The sequence below is a fragment of the Rutilus rutilus genome, assembly GCF_951802725.1.
Source record: "Rutilus rutilus genome assembly, chromosome: 2".
Lineage (NCBI taxonomy): Eukaryota > Metazoa > Chordata > Actinopteri > Cypriniformes > Leuciscidae > Rutilus > Rutilus rutilus.
Genome location: NC_140210.1, coordinates 11,142,601 through 11,169,896, shown reverse-complemented (window position 1 = coordinate 11,169,896; position 27,296 = coordinate 11,142,601). Strand labels below are relative to the sequence as shown.

Genomic DNA, 27,296 nt, shown 5'->3' with positions numbered 1-27,296 from the left:
ACACACGCTAGAAGTGATAAGGGAGTTCTCGCACGAGACTGGAATTGTTATTAAAAATGATAGCTAAATTAAAATAAGAACCTTGCAATCCAAATTGTCTGTGTGCTGATTTCCAGCGAAAAGGAGAAAAAGAAAAAAAGATGGAAGAAATGGTTGGAGAGATGCTGGGAGCAAGGATTCTGCAAAAAGAGTAGGAGGTTAATACATCATTTTGCAATGTGCTGCGGTTGCTGCTGGTTAAGCAAATGTTTGTGCTTTGTTTCTGTTTGATATAATTGTAAAACTTATATGTAATAATGATATTCTGGTCTATAACTCCTCTCCGAACTTCCCGCTGCCCTGTATCTTGCTCTCTCATTGGCTGTAGGTCATCACCAATGTAATTTTCAGTCAAACACATTTTACACAGCAGGGTTTTGAATCACAGACAGGTCCAGATATTTAGCATGCCAAATATCTCACGAACGTCAGCGACGCATCGCCGATTCTCTCAAGCTGCGTTCACACTACAAGCGACTTTGTCGCTGCATGCCGCCAGTGGCTTGCGGTGAGGTTGCTAGTGGACCTTCCCATTACTGGTTGCCTAGGTAATGTTTGTGGGTGACATTCACGGATGTTACTCCATGTTGTAGACAACAAATCCGTTTTTTTGCTGCTACAAACAAACGTTTTGTAAGGAAAAGTCTAAATATAAATGAAATTAGTACATAAAATGCATAATATTATAGATGAACGAGAAACAGCGAGTGCTCTTTGCCATCGCGGCTATTTAACTGCAACAAACGGGCAAATGCCGGTCTATCTGGGTTCACGAAACCATTCAGTCTCGGAGTCAGCATGACGAGTACCACTGTATGTACACAGAGACCTATCATAAATTATAGGACCGTTTCTGACTGCTAAAATGAGCTTCTCATTCAACTTGCCTTGGTCGGACTCGGCACCGAAGAGTGACGGATCACGTGTGCTCCACTGACTTCACTCCTATTGGTTGTCGCTCCCGAAAGTCGCTCTTCATTTGCATAAAGTTGAACAGATCCCAACTTTGTCGCGTCGCCAGACACGCCCCATCCGGTCCAACGGTCGCTGTCGCACGTGTCGCCGGAAATCGCCCGCTCCCCATTGAAATGAATGGTATCGTGTCGATTTGTCGCTTGTAGTGTGAACGGGGCTTCAGATCGCGTCTTTGATAATGCACAATGCGTGATTGTCACTTGAATGAGCACCGATTTGCCTCAGATTTTGGCCATTTAGATTCGCAAAATCTGCCGTTGAAAATCTGGACTAAAATCATGCAGTGTGAACTCGGCATTACTTACCTGGGGGAACAACTTGAAACATTTGTTGTGTTGAGCTATTTCAATTACTTTTGTTTGATTTGTACATTTTGCCAGTAAACCTGATTTGCAATAGGGGTTGAATCATTTTAATTACAACTGTGTGTGTGTATATATATATATATATATATATATATATATTTCACAAGTTCACCCTTACATCAATTAAACAGAGTAAAGATTATGCGTATTTGGCGTGCTGTCCGGGGGAGGGCTCCGAGGTCGTAAATTTTGCCCCAACCCAGAGTACTCCCCCGTTGTTGTAAGAGTATTTAGGACTAGAAGTGAGGAGATGGGGTGGTGGAGGGATGCTGTTAAACTGTCAACGAACGGAGGTAAGTTTGCAGTATATATAAATACACCTCTTACCTCGTTGATTGGGTTGATTAACAGAGTGTGGTCCACTCGTGTCTAATTAGGTTTGATTGTCTGAATGTGCTCCACGTGTGTTTAATTAGGTTTAATTATCTGAACGTGCTCCTCCCAAACTTTGCTAATAAAACATCATATATATATAGGAACACTATATATAAAAACCGGAAAACACACTAGGGCTGTCAAAATGGCTGAAAAACTAAATTCGATTTTTATTTTTAAATATTACTAATATCCAAATTATATTTGAATTTAAAGGCATAATTTCAGTTGGGAGGAAAAAACTTTTGGCTTGTCTCCTGAAGCCACAAGAGGGCGCAATAAGCAAAATATGAATGTACCACATTTAATTATTTATTCAAAGCAATGAAATAACATGACTGACTGTACAAAAGATTAAACCAATGGGAAGAACAGACTGAGCCGATGGAGATGGAGATCAAGGCAGAGATGAGACCACGTGACAAAGATGGTGAAGGAGAACAAGGCCGAGCCGAGCAGCGATGAACATCCAAGGTGGAGGCTGGGTGGGAGCATCGTCAATGACATAGACTTGGTGCTGGGTAACGACAGGCTTTGCGCTGGGTGACGAAAAATGCTTGGTGCTGGGCTGAACCAGTAGCAATGAAGAAGACTTGGAAGGGATGGCGGCCTCTTCTGCCACTGTAAAAGAAGACCCATTCAACCACTGAGTGATGTTAATGTACTGTGCCAAGGTCCAGCAGGGATGCCCTCTTGGCATCCGTAAGGGAAAAAGGCCAATTTAGCTGAAAGGGAATTATGAATAAATTTAATAAGCAATTTTGAAAGTGTCAATTTATGGCCGAACAAATTAATCGTCTGCAGCGTAACACAAGACACTTCTCTTTAAATACAAACAAGACTTTATTGATTATTCTAACAGATAAAACTAATATCTAACACATAACCACACCACACATACAAGAGTTGCAGGAAGAAAGAAAGTGAGAAAAGAATGAGTTTTAAGAGAGTGAAATGATGAAATCCAAAGTTTCTAGCAATATATGCACTTTATAAGACCTAACCATCAATCATTAATTTAATCATTCTATTGTTTCTTAGGCATAGTTATTCAATTTGATATTAATGCACCAGTTCGGTTAGGATCTGGTGGAGTTACATGCATCTGTTTTTTGTGTCTTTGATGGGGATTCCCTTCTGTGGTGTCCTTGCTGAAAGGGGTTCCCTATCAGTCAGTCAAGTTTGCCTTTACATTGACAGACTGATGTAGTGGGATCTCACTTGGGAGCCCAATCACCTTCAAGTGGTAACAAAACAAGCCAATGGAGATTCACGAGTGAGATTTGCATGGCAAGCCACTTCCACAGACATACAGTTATATAAGCTCACATTCAACTCACTCATTCATCTTTTTGTTTCAGAGAAGAGCAGTTGATTTTCAGCACTCTGCCAATCTGCCTGCGAGAAAGCTGACAAAGAAAAGGAGATGTTCTGAGTTGGAATGTGTTTTCAGGTGTGTGTGTTTTGCAGAAAGGGCAAACGTCCACAGTTAACTGCAGCGATCGCACCCCTGTGAGCTGCAACAAACAAAAGAGCAGTTTCCCTAAAAGAGAAAGCGCAGGTGACGTTGCGTCTTTTTAAAGATGGCATTCCACCCTTGTGTTTCTGGATGCTGTTGTTTCCTGCATATTTGCGTTTGTGCTCTGGAGAGTGTCAGGTGTTTCTATTTACGTGTGTTTACAGTGTTTAACAGTGTAGCCGTTGAACTGATGAACTGAGATGAGTGATGGGCTCAGTGCATTTGAAATTATAAAGGGAGCACTCTGCCAGTGGCGGCTGGTGGGTTTTAAAATAGAGGAGGCACACAAAATTTTTGCGGTTGGATCCCCTCCCAAGGATTTTTTAAAATGCTTTAAAATGGCTTTTTTGGTCCCTTTTAGACAATTTTGTTTTTACAGACAACGACACATATACAGCAAAACAATATAAATATAATTTCACTCACCCAGCCTATCACTTGAAGCAAAACTCCACCCTTCTGTCCTTTAAATGCCGTTTAGTGAAGCTAAAAAAGCAATTTCTGATTGCTGTAGCCCATAGATATATACACTAGATGTCGCCTTGGCTACGGAAGTTAATTGGAACAAATGCGTCAATAGAGCCGCCATCTTGGAACAGGGGAGCCCCTCCTCTTTAATGCATCAGCGTCAATGTAGACAAAGGTCTAACGGAAACAAAATCACCATAAATCGTCATGAATTCGATTTTCTAGTTTTTTTGGTTCGTTCCAACGGTCAGACATGTATTTATCGAGTCCAGAGAAAATGTAAGGTTTTGATATTAAGATAATCTACTACTTTTTCAAAATATAATGCATAGTGCTAGTAGGCCTAAGTTTATTAGTCGCATTCTTCCACTTGAGTAAACTTAGAATGAACTATCGCTACTTACCTTAGCCTACTGCATGCAAAATGGCTACAATGGTGTGACTATACATGTTAATTTAAACATTTAAATTGTATTGGTTTATTACATATGATACACAAAGCAATTTGCAGGTGGAAGCAAATAAAAAATTTGAGAGGAACATAATGTGAAAGTTAGATAGTTGAGGTGCCAAAGACCGTTTAATCTTTTCTTTATTCCTGTCCTGCAAAACTTTTGCCACATTAAATAAGTATGTACTAAAGTAGTAAATACATCTTAAATAGCTAAACAGTTGACATTTTCACAAATTCCAGTGTCCTTCCACACCTCCATCCCCAGTTTGCAAGGAAGAAACAAGCCCTTGAGCCCACTATATCCTTGTGCAAAACTCACACATACATAAGATTTGTGGAATTCTATGTATAATAAAAAAGTCGAGCTAGAGACACCTTCTACTGACCTTCATGTAGATACAGTTCACCATTTAAATTTCATAAGAAATAAACCAAGATGGTATTCATTTGCAAACTTGACGTGACTTATTCCTTCTAACTAGAATACTTAATTCATTTAAGTTTTAAGGGGAATCTACAGAGCTCACATTATATGGTTTAATAATAAATGACTGACAGGCAACATCTGCGCACACTGTAAAGGTTTATAAAAATAACTTCATAACAGGTAATGTCTGGGCACATTGTAAAGGTTTATAAAAATAACCATTCATAACAGGTAACATCTGCTCACATTGTAAAGGTTTATAAAAATAACTTCATAACAGGTAACATCTGGTCACATTGTAAAGGTTTATAAAAATAACTACAATGTGACCAGATTTTACCTGTTATGAATAGTTATTTTTATAAACCTTTACAATGTGACCAGATGTTACCTGTTATGAATAAAGGTTTACAGGAAGGACAAGTTTCACCTTCCTTTCATAGAGGAGATCGGTAATGGTGAAGCCTCTGTCTGCCATTACTTCATCGACTGGACAAGGTTATTAAGTGCACGATAATGAAGAAAAATGCGATATGCAATAACTCATTAAACAATGCGATATTCGATATGGATACAATAATGCTTAAAGTGTATAAAATTAACTTAAATTAGATTTCAAATTATATAACCTACATACGTGTTTCACATTCTTTTTGTGACAAAAAAACATCCCTTCAACTTGTGAAAGTGAACAACAGTGTTTTACTGTAGCATAAGAAGTGTTATTTAAACATCAGTGTAAACCACGGGGTTAAGGGGTTCAGGTTATCCTACATTAGGTCTATTTAACAACAGAAACTGAATAATCAAATGTAAAAATAAAACACTGCTTAGTTTTCACTGTATGAATTAAATATATATACACTGATTCTTATTAAAGCTAAAAAAAAGTTATGCATATTGTGATATATACATTTGCAATATTTTGATATATTGTGCAGCCCTACATGTTGTGTTTGGAAATTGCTCTCTGAAACACTTCTCCTCCATGATGTCAAGCCAACGTGAAATCACCTTGCTTACAATGGACTGAGAAACACCAAACCTTTCAGCAAGATCACCCTGCAATAAATTAAGATGCAGATTCATCAGAGTCATCAGGAGCTGATCCCAAGTGGGTAGCTGAAAGCTGTTTGTGTATGAATTGGTAAGGTGCTCGGCAACTGAATGGAATGCATCCAATGTCGACCCTGTGTAGAGCTGACAAAAGTGGTCGTTTCTCAGCAGAGTTATGTACTATGGCACTGGCTCAACGCATTGTGTTCCCATTTCAGATGTAGGAGGCTTCAGGTTGAGTTGAGATTTTGAAGCGTAGTTGTGGTCAGAGACAGATGGATCCTCCCATTGTGTTTCTGCATCACAGGTCTGGGGCATGTGGCTGTGATCATCCTCACAGTTGTCCACTGCAACACTGACGCTCATCAATGATCTAAGGAAATAATGTAACCATAAACATTTTTACATTAGTACTTAAAATAGATCAAGAGAATTAATTTATGATGGCACTCATACTTAGAACAGTGTGAACAAGAGAGATGCATTAAAAACAAGACAGTATACACACAATCTCATAACTCTACGTAGGTCAATATCAATATCTGAATGAGAGATGTAGCTAGCTGGCCTCCTTACAGGAATAATGTGAGCTATTGTAAGACTGTAATGTACCATAATATATTGTACTATCGTGAATATTCATTCATTCATTCTTTATTTCAGACCCTTAGGCCATATCACAAAGTAAACGAAATATAAGAAATATGACATATTTATATAGCTAAAACTTTGTTTACATTTTTAAATACATTTTAGTAACATAATATGTTATTATTCATTGGTTATATATTTTATTAATAATAATTTAATTTAAAATAGAGATTAGTTAATTTTTTAAACCGTGTGTGTGCACGCACTCAAAACAGCTTAGAAATATTTATTTATTTCATTTTTTAAAAATGTACAAATGTAGTTTTCTATGATGGTCGTGTTTAGGTGTACGGATAGAATATGCAGTTATGGTACAAAAATGCTGATTGAATCTTTTTCATATAAATGAGATTTAAGACGGCTAAGTACAGTTTTTCAACAATCTAAATTTTTTGAACAGACATTGTTTAACAACAATTATTGTGTGAAAGTCTCACTAATGACACTGATTTACGACGTGGATGGATAAGAGCGCTCTCTTCCTGGTTGCGGGGACTTTTATTTTGACGGAACGCAGCTCATACAGTGGAGTGCTTCAGAGTGCGCGCGCGCCGCGATCCAGTCTTGCATCAGCCGTCATCTTCAGAGAGAACGAGCCGTGAAATTCCCTGACTAAATGCAGTTTTGATCTTTATGTTCCTTGAGTGGGACTGGGAGCGATCGCGTTGACATCGAGGCCGTGAAAACGCTGATATTTTGGAGAACGATCGTTGGTATTTGGTGAATTAGCAACAACTGTACCGTGAATGTAATTATCATGGGTAAAAGTACGGATGGAGATAGTGATAGTATGTCATGGCAGGAAGTAAATAATAAGAGGAAAGGAAGGTGTGATAGTTCTGGAAGTTCCAACTATGATGTGGACGTGAGTGATAAGTCCAAAAAAGTGAAGTCTATCTATAATTATAAATGGGAAAAAGGAGAACGAACAAACTGAATGGAAAGTGATGATAACGTTCAAAAAAGAAGGGGGACATTTTCACCCACTAAAACTAACTAAAGCAATTGAGAAAGAAATGGGTAAGATCAAGTTTGCCAAATATTTGAATAATAGAAGGCTGCTGGTCTTTGCTACAGATCAACTGCAAAGAGATAGATTTCTCAGAGCAGAAACACTTAATGGGGAAAGGATCAGTGCTCATATCCCTGGAAATGCAGCAAAGCTTAGAGGTGTTATCTATGATGTCCCTTTGGCAATGACAATGGAGGAGATAATTCAGGAAGTGAAAGGAGGGAAAGTGGTGAAAGCCACAAGACTTCAAACACAAAGAAAAGGGGTGAAAACTGATAGCCTATCAGTAGTTCTAGAGTTTGGAAAAGAAATGCCAAAGAGAGTAAGATTGGGATATTTGAGTTATGATGTAAGAGAGTTTATCCCAGCACCACTTCGATGTTTCAAATGCCAAAGAATGGGACATACTGCTGGTCAATGTAAAGGTAAACAAAGATGTGCTAGATGTGGAGGTGAACATGAGTATGGAAATTGTGGTCAGGATACAAAAGTAAAATGTTGTAATTGTGGCGGTGAGCATAGCGCTGCTTTTGGAGGATGCCCTGTTCAAAGACAAGCCAGAGAGGTACAGAAATATAAAGTAACTAATCAGGTATCTTATGCTGATGCAGCAAAAAAAGTGAAGGAAAGTGAACTATCCAGACCCAGTGTTGTACAAGTAGTAAATAGAGCAAAAGAATCTGAGAACAGACAAATAATTGAGATCTCATCTCCAACGGCAAGTCAGAGGCGAACAGAAATAAATCCATGGATAAGGGAGATTAATGAAGATACGCTGATTGTGGGTAAAACCAAATTTATTGCTTTCATCTGTAAGACTGTCAATGTGGCAATACAGCAAAAGAAAAAAAGTGATAGAATCAAGACAATAGTAGAGGCAGCCATAGAGATACTGGGGATCACTGAAGTTACAGCTGAAATGATTCATGAGATGTTGAACCCTAATAATTATGATGGAGTGTCTCAAGGTGATTAACCTCATTATGGTATTTCATATCCTCCACTGGAACGCCAGAAGTTTAGTTGCAAATGGTCAAGAGTTCAAGAAGGTTGTAGCTGATCTGGAAGTTAGACCTGATATTATGTGTATACAAGAAACTTGGTTAAGACCTCATTTGGACTTTGTCCTACCAGGATATAGCTCGGTTAGATGTGACAGAATTGGAAAACAAGGTGGAGGATGTGTAACATTTATTAAGGATACTTTAGCATATAGAAGGGTAACTGTCCCAAATGAGTATGAATGTATAGTAATAGAAATGTGTAGTCCCAGAGGAAATATCAAAGTAGTCAATTTTTATAATCCGTGTAAGAAATTATCAAAGCAAACATTCCATGAAATTTCAGAAAGTGTTGATAGAAGAGAAATATGGTGTGGAGACTTTAATGCTCACAATACTCTGTGGGGAAGTAATCATACAGACACAAATGGAGAAGTAGTGGAATAACTAATTGAGGAGAGATTACTTGCTTGCCTTAATGATGGAAGAGGTACCAGGGTTAATGTTACAAGAAATTCAGTTTCTTGTATAGATCTTACTTTAGTCTCTGTAAATATGAGTAATTTATGTGAATGGAGTGTTAAGAATGATAACAATATAGGGAGTGATCACTTTCCAATTTTGTGTTCCATGAACTTTGATATGTATGTTCAGGAGGGTTATGTAATAGAGAGATGGTGTTTTCCTAAAGCTAACTGGGAAAAATTCAGAGAACTTTGTATTGAGTATTCTGGAAAAATATCGATGGAGGGTGATGTAAATAGTTGCGCAGTAGCAGTGACTTCCATGATTATTAATGCTGCAACAACCTGTATCCCTATGAGTACAGTGAATGAGAAAAAGAAAATAGTTCCATGGTGGAACAATGAATGTAAAAATGCTATTAAAGACAGAAATCATGCATTCAGATTTCTAAGAAAGAATTTGAATCAAGATAATCTGATTGACTATCAAAGAAAGAGAGCTATAGCACGGAAAGTAATTAAGTCATCCAAGAAGAATGCTTGGAGGCAATTCTGCTCCTCTATTGGTAGAGAAGTTAAATTGGGTGACATTTGGGCAATGATCAAAAAGATGAGTGGGAAAAGAAAATCAGTTAAAATCCCAATGCTGATAGATGGAGAACACCTGGCAATTACAAATAAGGAGAAAGCTGAGCTACTAGGTAAGAAGTTTGCAAGTGTACATAGTGGGAGTCATTTAGATGAAATACATAAACAACGGAAAAAGGATATTTTAAGAACAAATAGTGAGGTAACTAAGAAAAAAGATAGTGATGATTCGGCACTTGACATGGATTTGTCATTACATGAGTTAAAAATGGTCTTAGAGGGAAGTGGATATACGGCTCCAGGGCAAGATCAACTATGCTATGCTATGTTTAGACAATTACCAAAAGAAGGCTTGGAAATTATACTAAAACTGTTTAATAAGATATGGAGAGAAGGTGTAATGCCTGATAGTTGGAAAAGTGCATTGATACTACCTTTTGGTAAGCCAGGTAAAGACACAACTAATGCAGGAAACTACAGACCTATAGCCTTAACATCACACCTGTGTAAATGGATGGAAAAGATAATTGTTTGTAGATTGTCATATTATTTAGAGCAAAGAGGATTGCTAAATAAATACCAAAGTGGATTTCGTAAAGGAAGATCAACGATAGATGCTTTGGTTAAAGTTAGCAATGAGGCAGAAAAGGCGATTAGTATGAAAGAGATCATGGTTATAGTATATTTTGATATTGAAAAAGCTTATGATTCAATGTGGAGAGAAGGATTATTGATTAAAATGCATGAAATGGGTATTGGCGGAAGGTTATACAACTGGGTGTTAGATTTCCTGTCTAATCGAACTTTCCGTGTAAAGGTTGGGGATGCTGTGTCAGAGTACTTTGATATTGTAAATGGTATTCCTCAAGGGAGTGCTATAAGTCCTATTCTGTTTAATATCATGATAAATGATATTTTTTATAAATGTTGGTAGAGATATTGGGTCATCACTTTATGCAGATGATGGGGCTATATGGAAAAGGGGGAAAAACATTAAACATGTGACTAATAGCATACAGAATGCTATATTAAAAGTTGAAAGATGGTCATATGATTGGGGATTTAAGATGTCAGTTGCAAAGTCATGTTATATGTTATTTACCAGAAAGAGAAGGATTAATAATATACAGTTTAAATTGTATGGACAAAATATGGAAAGAGTGAAAGAGTTCAAGTATTTAGGATTGTGGTTTGATGAGAAATGTATATGGAAGAATCATATTAAACAGGTTGAAACAAAATGTAAAAAGGTACTAAATCTCATGAGGTCAGTTTCTGGTTATCAATGGGGAGCTGATAAACAATCACTACTAGATATTTATAGGGCCTTAATACGATCATGTATTGATTATGGGTGTATGGTATATGGAGCAGCAGCTAAGAGTATTTTAAGAAAATTAGACAGAATACAGTTTAGAGCTCTAAGACTCAGTATAGGTGCAGTGAAAACAACCCCTACTAATGCACTGCTGGTAGAAGCTGATGAATTGCCATTATATTTAAGACGATCTAAGCTGTCTTTAGCATATTGGATCAAGTTACAAGGATCTGGAGAGGAACAACCTGCAACAAATGTTCTGTGTGATTGTTGGGAATATACACAACATCTGAAAGGCAAAGGATTTGGTTGGAATATTAATACAGTAGCAGAAGAATATGGATTAAATAGCATAGAATATGGACCAACTACTGTATGGGGTAATGTTCCTCCGTGGATATTTCCTGTGCCTAATGTGGACCTGAAACTTCTAGAGAAGAAGAAAGAATGGAATGAAAGTAATGTGAATAATATAGGATATTTGGTTCGAGATTATGTGAAGAGGAATTATTATAATTATATGTTAATATTTACTGACGGATCAAAAGATCCAGGGAATGAACATGTAGGATCAGGAGTATACATACCTGAGTTTGATGTTGGTATTTGTAAAAGAATTAATGATAAATTATCTGTATATACAGCAGAAATGGTTGCTATTATTTTAGGTTTACAGTGGATAGAAGAGGTGAGGCCAGAGAGAGTTGTCATTTGTTCAGACTCCACTGCTGCCCTGTTTAGTTTGAATTCCAAAAAGACCTTAAGAGATGATTTATTGATTGAAATATATACAATAATGCTGAGAATACAAAGAACTGGAGGTGATGTACAATTTGTTTGGGTCCCGGCTCATGTTGGTGTTGAGGGAAATGAAAAAGCAGATGAGATTGCAAAGGCAGCATTAAAATTAAAAGATGATGAAATAATGAAAGTTCCCTTTGGAAAAGGAGAGGCTAAATCATTAATTAGGAAAGCAGTGAGTGACGAATGGCAGAAGAAGTGGGACACAGACACTAAAGGGAGACACTATTACAGCATTCAGAAATCTATTAAGGTGAAGGGTTTCAAAGGGAAATGTAGAAGAGATGAAGTGATTTTTTCAAGATTAAGGTTTGGACATACTGGGTTAAAATCAACACTGTATTTAATGGCAAAATGTGTGTCTGATAAATGTGAGGTATGTAATGTTCCTGAAAATGTTGAGCATGTCATCATGAAGTGTAGTAAATATGATTTTGAGAGGAACATCTTACGTGATAAGATATGTGAATTAGGACGGGGATGGAATTTAGAAGGGATACTGGGGATGAGTGAGGAAACATGGGAGTGTTGCAAAGCTCTTTTTAACTTTCTCAAATCTACAGGATTAGACCATAACATATAGGTTTAAAAGGTTGTTTTGTGGGTTTTTTGTTTTTTTTATGGGTGCATTAAATTTATAACCTGAAATACTAAAACCTTGAATTACACACTCCGGTACAGTAGGTGGCGGTATGCACCTGAAAAAGTTGGTTGCGACCCGCCATTAATATTAGAGAAGAAGAAGAAGATGTTCCTTGAGTGTTTAAAGTAGTGTGCGTCCAGAGAGAAAGTGAGTATTGTAAATTTCACTGTTACTCGAGCTGAGTTTATTGTTGTTTGCTGAGATAGAAATGTTGAAAGAGTTATGACACAAAATGGATGCTAATGTGAAGTATTGGAGTATTTGAGTTTTCATCCAGTACAGTGTTCATGTATAATTATTATACATGTAAGCTGTGTATTATGTTTCATGTTCTGCTGTATTCAACGGCAACATTGTGTTGATGTTTTGGGGAAGCCAGTAGTTTTAATGCCATTTATGTTGTTATGAGTGTGATTGTGATAAGAAAGAAGCATTGTTTGTTAGAGCATATCTTTTATTTGTTTGTTACAGACCACACGTTCATATGCTGACACTTCTAAGGACATAAAGCAAAGCCCATTAGGATCTGGCTTCTCCTCTTCACCTGCTTGCATAAATAAATTGGTTAAACTGGATTCCTTCTCCGATTTTGGTGTTCTTACCGGCACACCCGGACCAGCTTCACCTCATTAGCAACAGCTAGCACCTTACAGTCCTTAGCCCCTAAGCTACAATTATACTTTAGGTCAGTCACCGTTAAGACTAACATTACATATGCTCTAACATGATGCACAGAGCCCCCTCTGAGTCAGAGAACGACAGACGGAGCAGAGAGAGAGAGAGAGAGAGAGAGAGAGAGAGAGAGAGACGTTTGAATTCCATTTATTTGTAAAATTTTTTTTTTTTTTTACATTTTGGGTATGGTTTTTTTTTTTTTTTTTTACAACTAGAAACAAACATCTGTCACAAAATCACGACATATATCAAAACACTCCAAAAATTAATAAAAATACAATAAAAATACAACAATATATTGCTACACAACATATCTAAAAAACTACCTACCAACATATTCAACAATTCAGAATTAGGTCTTCCTCATTATCTACAGAACACAAGACTTCACTTAAACCCCATGTTTCCATAAAAACAACCAGATTTTTAGTCAATTTAAAAAAAAACAAATTCCGCTCTGATCCTTGAAGTCACAAACCCTCTTAACATTGTCTCTGGGTCAACTAAAGCATCTTCTTTTATCATTCTTTTCCTTGTTACCCATATTGCCATTTTAGTCTCCGCTATTAAAAAATTAATTATGCCTATTCTTCTCTTTTCAGAAACCTTATACTTCAGTCCATAAATGAAAACAGTGTCATTAAACTCTTCGCCTTATTCTTCCATCCAGGTTTTTAATGTCTGAAAAACCCCTCTCAGTCTAGAACAATATAAAAACAGATGCTCAGTTGATTCTTCTAAATCACAGAAAGGACATTTCTTTTCTACAGTGGGATCAATATGCGCCACGTGTCTGTTTGTAGCTACTGCCCAATGTATAATTCTCCATTGTAGGTCTGCAGTTCGTTTTTCAATGGGAGATTTATACAATGACCTCCAGCATCTTCTAGGAGAAGAGTTTGGCCCTAGCACTTCTGTCCACTTTGTTTCTCTGCAGTTCTTCAGAACTGACTGATGAGCGACTTTAACACAATTCAGATACAAACTTTTCTTCGAAAATAAGTCTTTGTAAAAGTCCAAAGCAATTTTTCTCATTTCATTTGGATCTGAAATCACATTCCCATTTAAATCTTTCAAATGCAACATCATTTTTTTTTCTCTTTCTTTCTTCTCAAGATTAAAAAAGAAGGAACTAGGTGCATCCATTTCTCTCACAAATGCAAAGCGAGCTCTAATTAAAGCCCCCTTTGCTTTCTCGTGAAATAAAGAAGCTAAAACTCTTTTCTTTTCTTCCAGCTTTCCAACTGTCTCAACATCACCAACAATTAATTCACTTTCAATCTGTTTTATCTCTTTTTCTAATTCAGAAACAGTTTTTTTTATCCTACCATTTGTGCTATATATATAATTTTGACAAAATATTCTAATTTGTGCTTTTCCTATATCCCACCACTGAACAATATCCTCATAATTACTTTTCTGTTTTTTCCACTCCACCCAAAACACATTAAACTTTTCACAAAAAAGCACATCTTGTAGCAATTTCACATTAAAATGCCAGTAATAGCTATGACTTTGTGACTTTCTTACATTTATATCAATTAAACATAAATGGTGATCAGAAAACCCATTTGGACAAATTATAGATTTTAAAATTCTATTACTTTTACTTGTACTAACATAGAATCGATCTAATCTAGCAGTACTAATATGATCATGAGAAACCTTTACCCACGTATACTGCTTAACTGTATGGTGTTGCTGTCTCCATACATCAACTAAATTAGAATTATTAATAACATCCTGTAAACATTTGGCAGAAGAGGGGTGAGGTTCTTCCCCATTTCTGTCTAAAGTAAAGTTTTCTGTACAGTTCCAATCACCCCCTAAGATCAACCATGCATTTTCATCACAACTTTGTTGTAAAAAATTAAATAATTTTCCAAAACCGTGTATCCTCTCCGCTCCATTATTTGATGCATAAATGTTAATAAAAACAAAAACCAACCCATTTATACTTGCTTGAACAGCCAAAATTCTTCCTCTTTCTATTTCATTAACAGACACATTAGTTATCTCAATCGTCTTTGAAAATAAAATAGCAACTCCTCCACTAACATTTGTACCATGACTCATATATAAATCGCTTCTCCACCCCATTTCCCAATCCACTTCAATTTTCACATCACTATGTGTCTCTTGTACAAATGTTACATCAATATTTTTATTTTGTATATACTCATTTAAACATGCTCTTTTCCTACAATCTCTTCCCCCATTGATATTAATAGATCCTATTCTAAGGCTCTCCATGAAAAAAGAGGTAAGAAAAAAGGAAGAAAACGAAAACAAGACATAAAGGGATAGATAGTTCACCAATTGTGCTTCCTTCATGACTCAACTATAAAGAACTTAAAATAACTTTTTCTTTTCTCAAGTTTGTTACCATTTTTTTCAATCTGAATCTCTTCCTTCTACTAAGCTCTTCATAACCGACACCCTTTTGCATTTTAATCACTGAAGCCAAAAACTTTTTCACATCAGGAAAAAAATCTTTTACTTCGACTTTTCTTCCAAATGTTTCATCAAGGAAATCATTTATCTCTTTTACAGTATACAACTCATTCTCGTCATAATTGGAGGGAATATCTGACATTTCAGAAATACAATCATCATCAGCCATCTCTTCATACACATCAGTGCTTTCAGAGAGCTGCGACAAGGGTATATCGATTCTCAACAGTCTCAAATTCAACCAAACTTTCAAGAAAAGATTTTTTCGCGTCACTAGTCCCTGCCTCTTCACAACTCCTCTTCTTATTTTCTCCCCCACAATTCTTTTTTTCCCCCTTTTTTCTTCCCTGATTCCTTTTCAGCCGATTCCTTTTGGTCTATGTTTTCAGTAGTGCTACGTTCGTTTTGTTCATGATGAGTGTTCAATTCACTTTGTTCTTTATCAGTTTCATTTGTCTCAGTTTCTTTACTTTTATCCGCATTCTCCGCTTCACCCTCGACCGCCTGTTCACTTTCATTTGTTTTATTAGTATTGTCCTCGGCTTGTATTTTTTGCGGGCAATCAATTTTTTTATGCCCAACATTACCGCACTTGAAACATTTCAAATGATTGGTATTCGCATAGATCATATACGATTTGTCTTCATGTTTAACCCGAAACGAGATGTCTAACGTCGGCGATTCTAAAACCATAAAACACTGCCGCCTAAAAGACAGCACATGTTTTAAAGTTTCCATTTTACACCCGAGTGGAATTAAGGTCATTCCACTTACTATTTTCCCGAACCTCTGCAGTTCATTTTCAATGCATGTATTGGGTATAAATGGTGGACAATTCGAAATGTTCACTCTTGACGACTGCGACACCAAAGGTGAAACAATAACAAACGCTCCACTTACCCAAACTCCGCTCACGATGATTTTACTCACAAAACTTTGATCCTTTAGGAACACCACCACGGCCTTGTTCATCCTAGAGGCGGATACAATATTTTCGAATCCAATTTGTTCTCCGATAGCGACTAGCACGTCCTCGACTGTCACACTAGCGTCAGGCACACACCTGACTCCATGGCGGAGCGACCCAGATGGAACTTCCATCTGCCCTCCGCCCAACACGATACAAACTTTTACCTGGCGACTATTTTTCCTCAAATCTAAATTATTCAAATTAAACCATTAACTAAGAAACAACAACACCAAAAAAGAAAAAAGAAACGAGAAAAGTAAAGGAAAACTACCCCCAGAAACGCTCCTCTCACCCGTGAGACGCTCACATTCCCCCCAAACTCCCAGCATGCACCGAGAGAGAGAGAGAGAGAGAGAGAGAGAGAGAGAGAACCACTCTGTGATTTTATATTATATTATAACCAATTTATTTATATACTTTTAAAGAACAGAATGTTTTTCAACTTTAGTTAAATTAGCAATATAATTATTTTATATATTTTAATTTATTTACTTTTAAAGAATAGAATGTTTTATGTAATATAATTTTTATTCTTTTGTTTATCTAAAACTGAATTAAATGGTTTCAGTAGATTTTAGTAAGATATTATTGTATATTATTTGTGTGAAATATTAAACATGATTAGGGCAACTCTCTTTTTTCTCACTTTCGCTGTTACCTCAGGAATGTGGAGGGGATCATGTCAGAGGACGCGTGCACAGACACAAACAAACACAGACACATACACCCACACACACACTACTCTGGCTGGTGAGGCATTCAGGAAAAACAGTCTTTTTCTTCTCACTTTCCACAGGGGCCCACAATGCTCTGGAATGCGGAGGATATGCTGACACATATCCTATATACAGTGAGGAAAATATGTATTTGAACACCCTGCTATTTTGCAAGTTCTCCCACTTGGAAATCATGGAGGGGTCTGAAATTGTCATCGTAGGTGCATGTCCACTGTGAGAGACATAATCTAAAACAAAAAATCCAGAAATCACAATGTATGATTTTTTAAACTATTTATTTGTATGATACAGCTTCAAATAAGTATTTGAACACCTGTCTATCAGCTAGAACTCTGACCCTCAAAGACCTGTTAGTCTGCCTTTAAAATGTCCACCTCCACTCCATTTATTATCCTAAATTAGATGCACCTGTTTGAGGTCGTTAGCTGCATAAAGACACCTGTCCACCCCATACAATCAGTAAGAATCCAACTACTAACATGGCCAAGACCAAAGAGCTGTCCAAAGACACTAGAGACAAAATTGTACACCTCCACAAGGCTGGAAAGGGCTACGGGGAAATTGCCAAGCAGCTTGGTGAAAAAAGGTCCACTGTTGGAGCAATCATTAGAAAATGGAAGAAGCTAAACTTGACTGTCAATCTCCCTCGGACTGGGGCTCCATGCAAGATCTCACCTCGTGGGGTCTCAATGATCCTAAGAAAGGTGAGAAATCAGCCCAGAACTACACGGGAGGAGCTGGTCAATGACCTGAAAAGAGCTGGGACCACCGTTTCCAAGGTTACTGTTGGTAATACACTAAGACGTCATGGTTTGAAATCATGCATGGCATGGAAGGTTCCCCTGCTTAAACCAGCACATGTCAAGGCCTGTCTTAAGTTTGCCAATGACCATTTGGATGATCCAAAGGAGTCATGGGAGAAAGTCATGTGGTCAGATGAGACCAAAATAGAACTTTTTGGTCATAATTCCACTAAACGTGTTTGGAGGAAGAAGAATGATGAGTACCATCCCAAGAACACCATCCCTACTGTGAAGCATGGGGGTGGTAGCATCATGCTTTGGGGGTGTTTTTCTGCACATGGGACAGGGCGACTGCACTGTATTAAGGAGAGGATGACCGGGGCCATGTATTGCGAGATTTTGGGGAACAACCTCCTTCCCTCAGTTAGAGCATTGAAGATGGGTCGAGGCTGGGTCTTCCAACATGACAATGACCCGAAGCACACAGCCAGGATAACCAAGGAGTGGCTCTGTAAGAAGCATATCAAGGTTCTGGCGTGGCCTAGCCAGTCTCCAGACCTAAACCCAATAGAAAATCTTTGGAGGGAGCTCAAACTCCGTGTTTCTCAGCGACAGCCCAGAAACCTGACTGATCTAGAGAAGATCTGTGTGGAGGAGTGGGCCAAAATCCCTCCTGCAGTGTGTGCAAACCTGGTGAAAAACTACAGGAAACGTTTGACCTCTGTAATTGCAAACAAAGGCTACTGTACCAAATATTAACATTGATTTTCTCAGGTGTTCCAATACTTATTTGCAGCTGTATCATACAAATAAAAAGTTTAAAAAAATCATACATTGTGATTTCTGGATTTTTTTTTTTTTAGATTATGTCTCTCACAGTGGACATGCACCTACGATGACAATTTCAGACCCCTCCATGATTTCTAAGTGGGAGAACTTGTAAAATAGCAGGGTGTTCAAATACTTATTTTCCTCACTGTATATGTCCTATACTAACTTCAAAAGCCCAAAGCTTCTGTCAAAACCACATGATCTAGGGCTAAAAAGGTCAAAAGGCAAAAGCTTCTGTCAAAACCACATGATCAAAGCAAGGTCAATAGGGCAAACCATAACAACATATGCCGGAAAGACGCCGGAAGGGCAACCTGTCAAAACACATGATCGAAGGGATAGGTAGGGGCAATAGGTCAATCCATAACAATATAGCCTGGAAGGACAACCGGAAGGTCAAGGTCAAAGGTCAAAGTCATTAATCATTTTGACACAAGGTATAGGGTATATACTACTGATAGCCTAAATATGAATCACAGACCAGGGCCAGATGAGCCCCAGATGTAAAATATGAGTCACGGATCTGGGCCAGATCTGCACCACATGTCATGGCATTAATAACTGTACTGGGCCAGTGCTGGCCCAGATCTGTCTCTGATCCGTAATTACAACCTGTTCCGGTATTGGGCCGTTGGAAAGAATGAGCCCGGCCCAGGTTCGTTTAGCGGATCTGCACCAAATGCTAATGAAGACCTGGCCCAAATACATTTTGCTGTCTGGGTTCTTTCTTTCTTTCTTTCTTTCTTTTTTTCTTTCCAAGTAATCTATCTTTCTTTCTAACTAATCTATCTCTTTCTTTCTAACTACTCTTTCCTTCTTTTTTCTTACTCTCTTTATTCTTTCTTTTTAACCTTTTTCTTTCTAATCTATCTTTCTTTCAAACTAATCTTTCTTTCCTTCTTTCTTTCGTTCTTTCTTTCTTTCTTTCTTTCTTTCTTTCTTTCTTTCTTTCTTTCTTTCTTTCTTTCTAACTAATATTTCTAACTAATCTATCTTTCTTTCTAACTAATCTATCTTTCTAACTAATATCTTTCTTTCTAACTAATCTCTTTCTTACTAACTAATCTTTCTTTCTACCTACTCTTTCCTTCTTTTTTCTTACTCTTTCTTTCTTTCGTCTAACCTTTCTTTTTCTAAATAATCTTTCTTTCTGTCTTTCTTTCTAACTATTCTTTCTTTTTATTTCTTACTTTCTTCCTAATCTTTCTTTTTTCTTTCTTTCTTACTAATCTTTCTTTCTTTAACTAATCTTTCTTTCTCTTTCTTTCTATCTATCTATCTTTCTTTCTTTCAAACTAATCTTTCTTTCTTTCTTTCCAACTAATCTTTCTTTCTCTATAAATATTTTTTCTTTCTAATCTATCTTTCTAACTAATCTTTCTTTTTAACTGATCTTTCTAACTAATCCATCTTTCTTCCTTTTTCTTTCTAACTAATCATTTTTTCTTTCTTTCTAACTAATCTTTCTTTCCTCCTAACTAATCTTTCTTTCTTTCTTTCTTTCTTTCTTTCTTTCTTTCTTTCTTTCTTTCTTTCTTTCTTTCTTTCTTTCTTTCTTTCTTTCTAACTAATCTAGCAATCAAAACTTAAACTACTTTAAACTTTTTCAAACTCTCTGGTCCGGCTTTCTCAAGCCAACTTAAAGTTTGTCTCAACAAACTTTTTTTTTCTAGTTTATTACGAATTTCTTAAATAACCAAAAATCAACAACATAACGGCAGATCCTTTGAGCGCTGCGAAGTGATGCTCGAGTGATCAAGTATTCCAATGTATAAAAAAGCTTTCATTTGATTCCTCTGTCCTTTTTTATTTCCTTGCAGCCTTTCCTCGTATCCTACAGGGGGTGGAGCTGAGACGCAAGGAAAGGAAATGAGGATGTAGCGATTTGGCTCATGTGATTTGTTTCGTGCTTCAGAACTTCTGTTAAGGGAACATAGTATGAAAACACAAGATTGCATATTAAGAAACAGCCTATGTCATCATCAACCGTTGAAAGTTAAATTCCAACCCTGTGTCCCAATATGCATACTATCCATCCTAAATAGTATGTGAGTTTTGTGTGTAGTAGGGATGGGGAAATGAAGCCTCATGAATCACTGAGGCTTTCCCCTGACTGTTCCGGGAAAAGATTCAAAGCTTCGAGAGTGTCGAGAACAGCGCCATCTGGCGCTTATTTAAAATAAAGCAGCCAGAAGCCTGTGTTAGAAGCTCTGGCAGATGAAGCAACCACAACACACTCCATAGTTTCAATGTTATGTGCACAAATAAAAGCCTTACATGTTTGTGTTTGATTTGTTCATTTAAAAAATTCATTTTCCCATTAAAGTGTGACAATAAAATATAATAGCTTATAAGCTTATATTTATTTATTCAATAAAATGTAATGTAGGCCTACTCTCTCTCTCTCTTTCTACACACACACACACACACACACACACAATGAATAAGGACATTGTCTGATAGGATCATCTGTTATTAAATGTCAATATCAATAATTGTAAATATCAACCAGACTGAGGCAACAATGACTCGTTAAATACGATCTGAAGTTCGAGCCTTCTGACACCCCAAGCGAAACACGCACGTGACTGGACAGAAAGTGAGGCTTCGTTTGTCATCGATCACGTGACTCTAGTAAACCAATACACGCCTCGATACGGGGCTTCACTAGAAATTGTGTCGCTTATGTGATACGCGCATCGAAGCTTCAGTGTCATATGTAACATCACTAGTGTGTAGCAGTAGGCGAATTGGCACAATGCAGCCTATAAGCTTTAAAGTTGTCGTCCTCACTTAGGGATGTTCACCCAAAAATGAGAATTCTGGAACAACATGAGGGTGACTAATTAATGAAGAAGACGCAAGACTTTCATTTATCTTTGGAACGCAAATGAAGATCTTTTTAATGAAATTGAGAGCTTTCTGTCCCTCCAATGACAGCTATGCAACTACTTTGCGCTTCAAAGAGTTCATAAAGAGATCGTTAAACTAATCCATATGAATTGAGCGATTCAGCCCATATTTTCTGAAGAGACACGATCGCTTTATATGATGAACAGATTGAATTTAGGATTTTATACTCATAAACATTGATCAGCGAACAAACAAACCTGCTTGACAAACGAGAACAAACCTCATTGGTTTAATATCCAGCTCCATCAGATACCGGCTGGTACATTAACATTTTTGCATGTCACACCTATGTCTGTCTTTCTGTTAATAAAATGTCAGTTCCAGTGCAGTTTCAGCCTCTTTTTGTTGAAGGAAAACTTTTGCATATTTTAAAGAAATTGAAAATGTAATGAGGTCATTTGAGGATGAACAAACATTGATATTGAAGAGACCAAAGGCACCCAATCAGAGAACAAGAACATTTTATTAACAGTATGTTGAAATCATATTTAGGAAACCATGAAGTACATTAAAACAGAGATCAACATTAATTGAGGCACACGTGTTTCACAGATGGAGAGCTAACATAACCTAAGATATTCAGAGTGGCTATATAGCTTTTTATTAAAGCTACTCAACAGTTTCTTTAAATGTGTGATTTTTAAAAATTGTCTGATGCTATTAAAAAATGTATTGGGATAGTTTGGTTCCAGACTAAAGCTAATTTTAGACTGAGAAGTTTTATTTTAAAGAAGTCTCATTTTAAACTATGTTTTAGTCCAGAGCTGCGTTTCTCAAGCGCATCGTGAGCTGAGTTGATCATGAGACCATTGGTGGCAATGGTTCTATGATCTACTTAGGCTTACGATGCTTTTGGGAAACAGCCCAGGACTCTTCTGGGTCCGACAAAGGAGAAAGCATGAAGTGTGAAGGCAAAAAAAAAAAAAAAAAAAAAAAAAAAGAGCATAAGGACATTAGGACAACTGGTGATGGTAGTGTGCAAGATGTCATCCACTGTTTTTAATACTTCTTCCACTCTACATCCTCAGGTGGGTTCATCTCTACTTTCCGTTTACCAACATCCATCCAATTGGTGCTGAGGACTGTGCCTCCTGATTCCATCTGTGGGAGAATGTTGAAAATGTACAACTTTACTAAAGTTGTATGACAGCAGAAGGGATTGAAATGAGGATGAATGCGTCATGTTTGTTGCATGAAAGACAGCAGCTCAGATTTCAGTAGACTACCACTCTATGAAGTCTTGACACATAGAATCTTGTTAATTGAGCAGAATAGAATTGGACCATTAAATACATTTTAAATTTTCCCACAGAAAGTTACTAAACTGCAGAGACACCAAGACTAAAATATGCTTGCCGTTTTCTAAATAATGTTTATCAAATCTTAATTTGGTCTTGGTGGTTCTTGTCTAGTGTACTGTTCTAAACTGCACACAAATTATACCATTTAAAAAATGTGGGCAGACAATGTGAGAATAGTGCTGGGAGATATACCAGTTCATACCGAATACTGGTGTTTATTTTTGTTATGATATGAATTTTTTATATACCGCAATACCAGTGTATGTCGCTTAAACAACGTTGGGAATGCTTTGTGTACAGCCGTTACCGGGGAAACCGCTATTTCTGCCGCTCCTAAAGCACCTCCTGCTGGCACTTCTTTGTTAACAGCATCATTTTGTGGGGCCTTGCAAACCTGTATTAATACTAGTGTGGATTTTTTCTACAATATTCACTCAGTAAAGTGTGATAAAGTGTCATGGCAGTAAAACAGGGCATTCTAAGTCAATCTACTGCAGATTTCCTCTCTCAGTCATGAAAATGTGGTTAACACCCAGTCATGACTTGAAAAAAATAATAATAACGTCATATACCGTGAAACGGGTACAATTTTTTAAAATACCGTGATATAAATATTTGGTCATACCGCCCAGCACTACGTGAGAACATCAAAAGTGATATCAAAATCTATGCGTACTTGGGCAGCCTTGAAATACTTACAAAGGACTTGTTCATTGCCCGCTTGACCTCATCCGAGCCGTCTGAGTAGATCTGCTGGAACAGCTTGTTGAGAGCAGCATCCCCCTCCACCTTCTCGCTCTTTTCCTCCTCTTTTATTTCACCTACCAACTTGTCCCAGTTGCGTGTGTAGTGGGAGGATGATGGGTACTGGTCTAATAAATTTAGATGGAAATAACAACTTAATAATAATAAAACAATAATAACCTGGTTTAACCCACTTTGGAATTAACATGAGGGAAAATGCTGGCTTTATTCTGTGCTTTTCAATACTGACTGGGAGTAAAGTGCTTCACGTTAGAAACTGTGCCTTCTCCTTGCAGTTTCTCCCACTGTGTGGCTGCAGTCTTCTTCATCTTAATCTCTATCTGAGGAAAGAAGAGGTGGAAAAATAAGAAGATTACAGAATTAGAGATTAAGTGCCTTCGCACAGAATGCATGCTTCAGAAGAGCAGCAGGAATTGCAAGAACCATGACAATCAATTAGGGTGTGTTTAATGGAAACGACTAATATTAGCTTAATTACAAAACATTGGTGGCTTCCTGATAAGGACGCGCAATAGAAACAAGAGCTCTGGTGGTGACATTTGTAGGGATGTGAATGGTTAAAGAATATAATGGTTTTTGCTCCTCGATTCCAGTTTTGTAGAACTTCCATTAACAGTTTATTACTTCATTATCAGATAATTTCATTATCAAATAACAATTTAAATGATTAATATAAAATGTTAAAATGCAATCTCATAATTGGCTATAATTTCATATTAAACAATACAAAAAGAAAAAGGATATATATATATATTTTTAATTACTGCTAACAAAGCTCATGGTGCATATTATAAACGGAATGTCAGATCTGACTTAATAAATAAATAAATAAATAAATAAGCGAAGAAATGTAAACCCCCCCCCCCCAAAAATACATAAATATACGAAGAAATGTAAAAAAATAAAATAAATAAATGAGTATTTATTCATTTATTTCCTTATGTATAATTGTAATTTTTGCCACATTTATTTATTTATTTATTTCCACATTTATTTATTTTCACATTTATTTATGTATATATGTATTTATGTCTACATTTATTTTTCCACATTTATTTATTTATACATTTATTTATTTCCACATTTATTTATGCATTTATACTTTTCTACCTCTGTATGCTAATGAGGGGGGCGTGTTTTACCTCAGACATAGCAAATGAGCTCAGAGTGGCAGTGCTGAAGCTTTGAGGATACAGCGACACCCTGTGGTGTGAACATATGAAACACAAGAGGTGTATGGACGTGCCTTTGCAAGAAGTCCCACAGGGAATGAATGACTTAGAGATGGGCAATATATCCAAAATCTTATATCACTTATATCCAAAATCTATATACATACAACTGTATGTATATAGGTTTACCATCTTTATCCCGGAAATGGAAAACAAACTGTTCCAAATCCGGTCGGGATTTCTAAAATGTCCTGGCAGCACACATGAAGAGAAACTGCATCTTCAGCAGATCTAATAGTTTTAAATAGTTCTAAATTACAATGATTTTTGTTTAAAACATTTATTTGTATGTCATCCAAATGAGTTTTATACAGTTGTAAATGCCATACCAAAAACATACATTCCTGTAAAAGGGATTCTTTCAAACTACTCTGTGACATTCTCACTCCCATCTCCTTGTCTGGGTGAATTATCTATTAGAGATCATAAATGCAACAACAAAGAAGTGTCTTCATCAAAGACAAAGAAAAAGACTTCATCCATATAGAATTAAACGTTACTATATTTTCAAAGATTTTAACCCGAAAGAGGTGAAGGAAATGAGAATGAGTTATCTTACCTTTCCAAGTCTCCCTAAAGTGAAAGAACTTCATTTTAAAATAATAAAATTACATATACCCATCTAAAGAATTCCTTAAATCAAAATGTGATAATGGAGAAACCTTTTGTCAAATTTGTGAAATTGATATTGAAACCACTGAGCATATTTTCTTTTAATGTAATTACTCAAAGTTGTTTTGGTCTCAATTGTGCAGTAAAAGGTTGTGTATAATGTGAATCCCCTTAAATGCAAACAAATTCAGTTTGGTGTACTGAAGAAAGATTGTTCACAACACTATTTGGTTAATAACCTTTTTGAACTTGCTAAACACTAAAAAAAAAAAAAAAGAAAAAACTCGTCCTTTCCTCATTTTACTAATGAACAAAGCTTTTGCTGCTTCTCTTTGTACCCTTTCAAATGAAAAAGCTACTACAGTAGTTTCTTCAATGAGCTATATACCCTATAGCTCCTTGCTACCTTGCAATAACTTACTTTGCTATAAATGTTGTTCTTTCAATTATTGTATCCGTTCCCGTTCTTATTAGGGGCCAAGCACAGAATGTGCGCAGGCACCTATTGAAATCGTTGCCGTTCTTACTAGGGGCCAAGCACCGAAGGTGCGGAGGCACCTATTGTTTCTGTTCACGTTCTTATTATTATTAGGGGTTCAAGCACGAAGTCAACCTTTTCTGTCAACCTTTCGGGCACTTTTGGGGCCCTTAACATGCTCAAAATCTCTTGAAACTTTGCACACAGGTCAGAACCCGTGGCCATCAGGGCCGGGCTGAAGCTGGTACCCGGGCGTGGCAGGGGGGCTCAACAACGCCCCCTTGAACGGGGTCGGAAAACTTGGTCCATATATCAAACACGCTTGCATGAATTAATATGAAACTCGGTACACATATAGATCTCATCGGGCGGAACAACTTTCCCTCCGTCAAGTTTTACGCCAGCCCAACAGGAAGTCGGCTATTATGGGTTGTTTGGAAAACGCTTGCTGTGGAATTTGAAATACCCCTCCTAGGAAATTGATCCAATCCCCACCAAACTCGGTGTGCATGAAGTCAAGACATTGAGGATGCTAAATTGCGGACATATTTTTGATATCTCGAACGCTTTGGCCGTGGCGAGGAAAAGAATTTATGGCGAATAAGGGACACATGAAGTGTATTATAACTTCAGCATACATTAACTGATCTTGGTTAAACTTCAGCAGTGTGTTCGTTGTAAGAGGCCGATCACATGGATGTGACTATTGTGTCTGTTCCAATTTGGAAATCCAAAAAACGTCCAAACCCATCTAAGGTTAAAAATTGAATTGATGTTCAACAAATAAAAAACAGATATAATACAGATGAGCAAATGCTAAAACTTGGGTTGCTGAATATTCGATCGCTTACTCCAAAAGCACTCATTGTTAATGATATGATTTCAGATAACAACCTAGATGTGCTGTGTTTGACAGAAACCTGGCTAAAACCAAACGATTACATTACTTTAAATGAGTCAACCCCACAAGATTACAGTTATAAACACGAACCTCGTCTGAAACGCAAAGGGGGAGGTGTTGCTGTAATTTATAGTAATATTTTCAAAACCACTAAGAAATCAAGTTTTAAATATAATTCTTTTAAAGTGTTGGTGCTTAATGTAAAAATATATAGTGTAAACGATAAATCACATTTGAGATTTGTGCTGGCTACTGTATACAGGCCACCAGGACACCATAAAGATTTTATCAAAGAATTTGCTGACTTTCTATCAGAATTAATATTGACTGCAGATAAAGTACTAATTGTTGGTGATTTTAATATACACATAGATAATGAAAAAGATGCATTGGGATTGGCATTTAAAGACATTGTAAACTCAATTGGAGTTAGACAACATGTGTCAGGACCTACTCATTTTCATAATCATACTCTAGATCTAATATTATCACATGGAATAGATGTTGATGCCGTTGAAATTCTGCAGC

The 27,296-nt window shown here is 36.9% G+C and overlaps 1 protein-coding gene and 1 long non-coding RNA gene across 5 annotated transcripts in view; both read right to left on the bottom strand.

Annotated features, from left to right (window-relative positions):
- Positions 1-4,761: 4,761 nt before the first annotated feature.
- LOC311285936 lies at positions 4,762-16,692 on the bottom strand. The gene is made up of 2 exons (XR_014626459.1): positions 16,186-16,692; positions 4,762-6,051 (listed from the first exon to the last, which is right to left on the bottom strand). It is a non-coding gene; the product is annotated as an uncharacterized lncRNA (long non-coding RNA).
- Positions 16,693-21,923: 5,231 nt separating this feature from the next.
- Positions 21,924-27,296, bottom strand: part of sugt1 (SGT1 homolog, MIS12 kinetochore complex assembly cochaperone) — a 209,900-nt gene continuing 204,527 nt past the window's right edge. For all 4 annotated transcript variants that reach the window (XM_084401816.1, XM_084401815.1, XM_084401814.1 and 1 more), the window contains 3 exons: positions 23,775-23,865; positions 23,480-23,652; positions 21,924-22,580 (listed from right to left, as the gene is read on the bottom strand). In XM_084401816.1, coding sequence (XP_084257942.1) covers positions 22,479-22,580; positions 23,480-23,652; positions 23,775-23,865 — 366 coding nt within the window. In that variant the 3' untranslated portion in view covers positions 21,924-22,478. The remainder of the gene's footprint in view (positions 22,581-23,479; positions 23,653-23,774; positions 23,866-27,296) is intronic.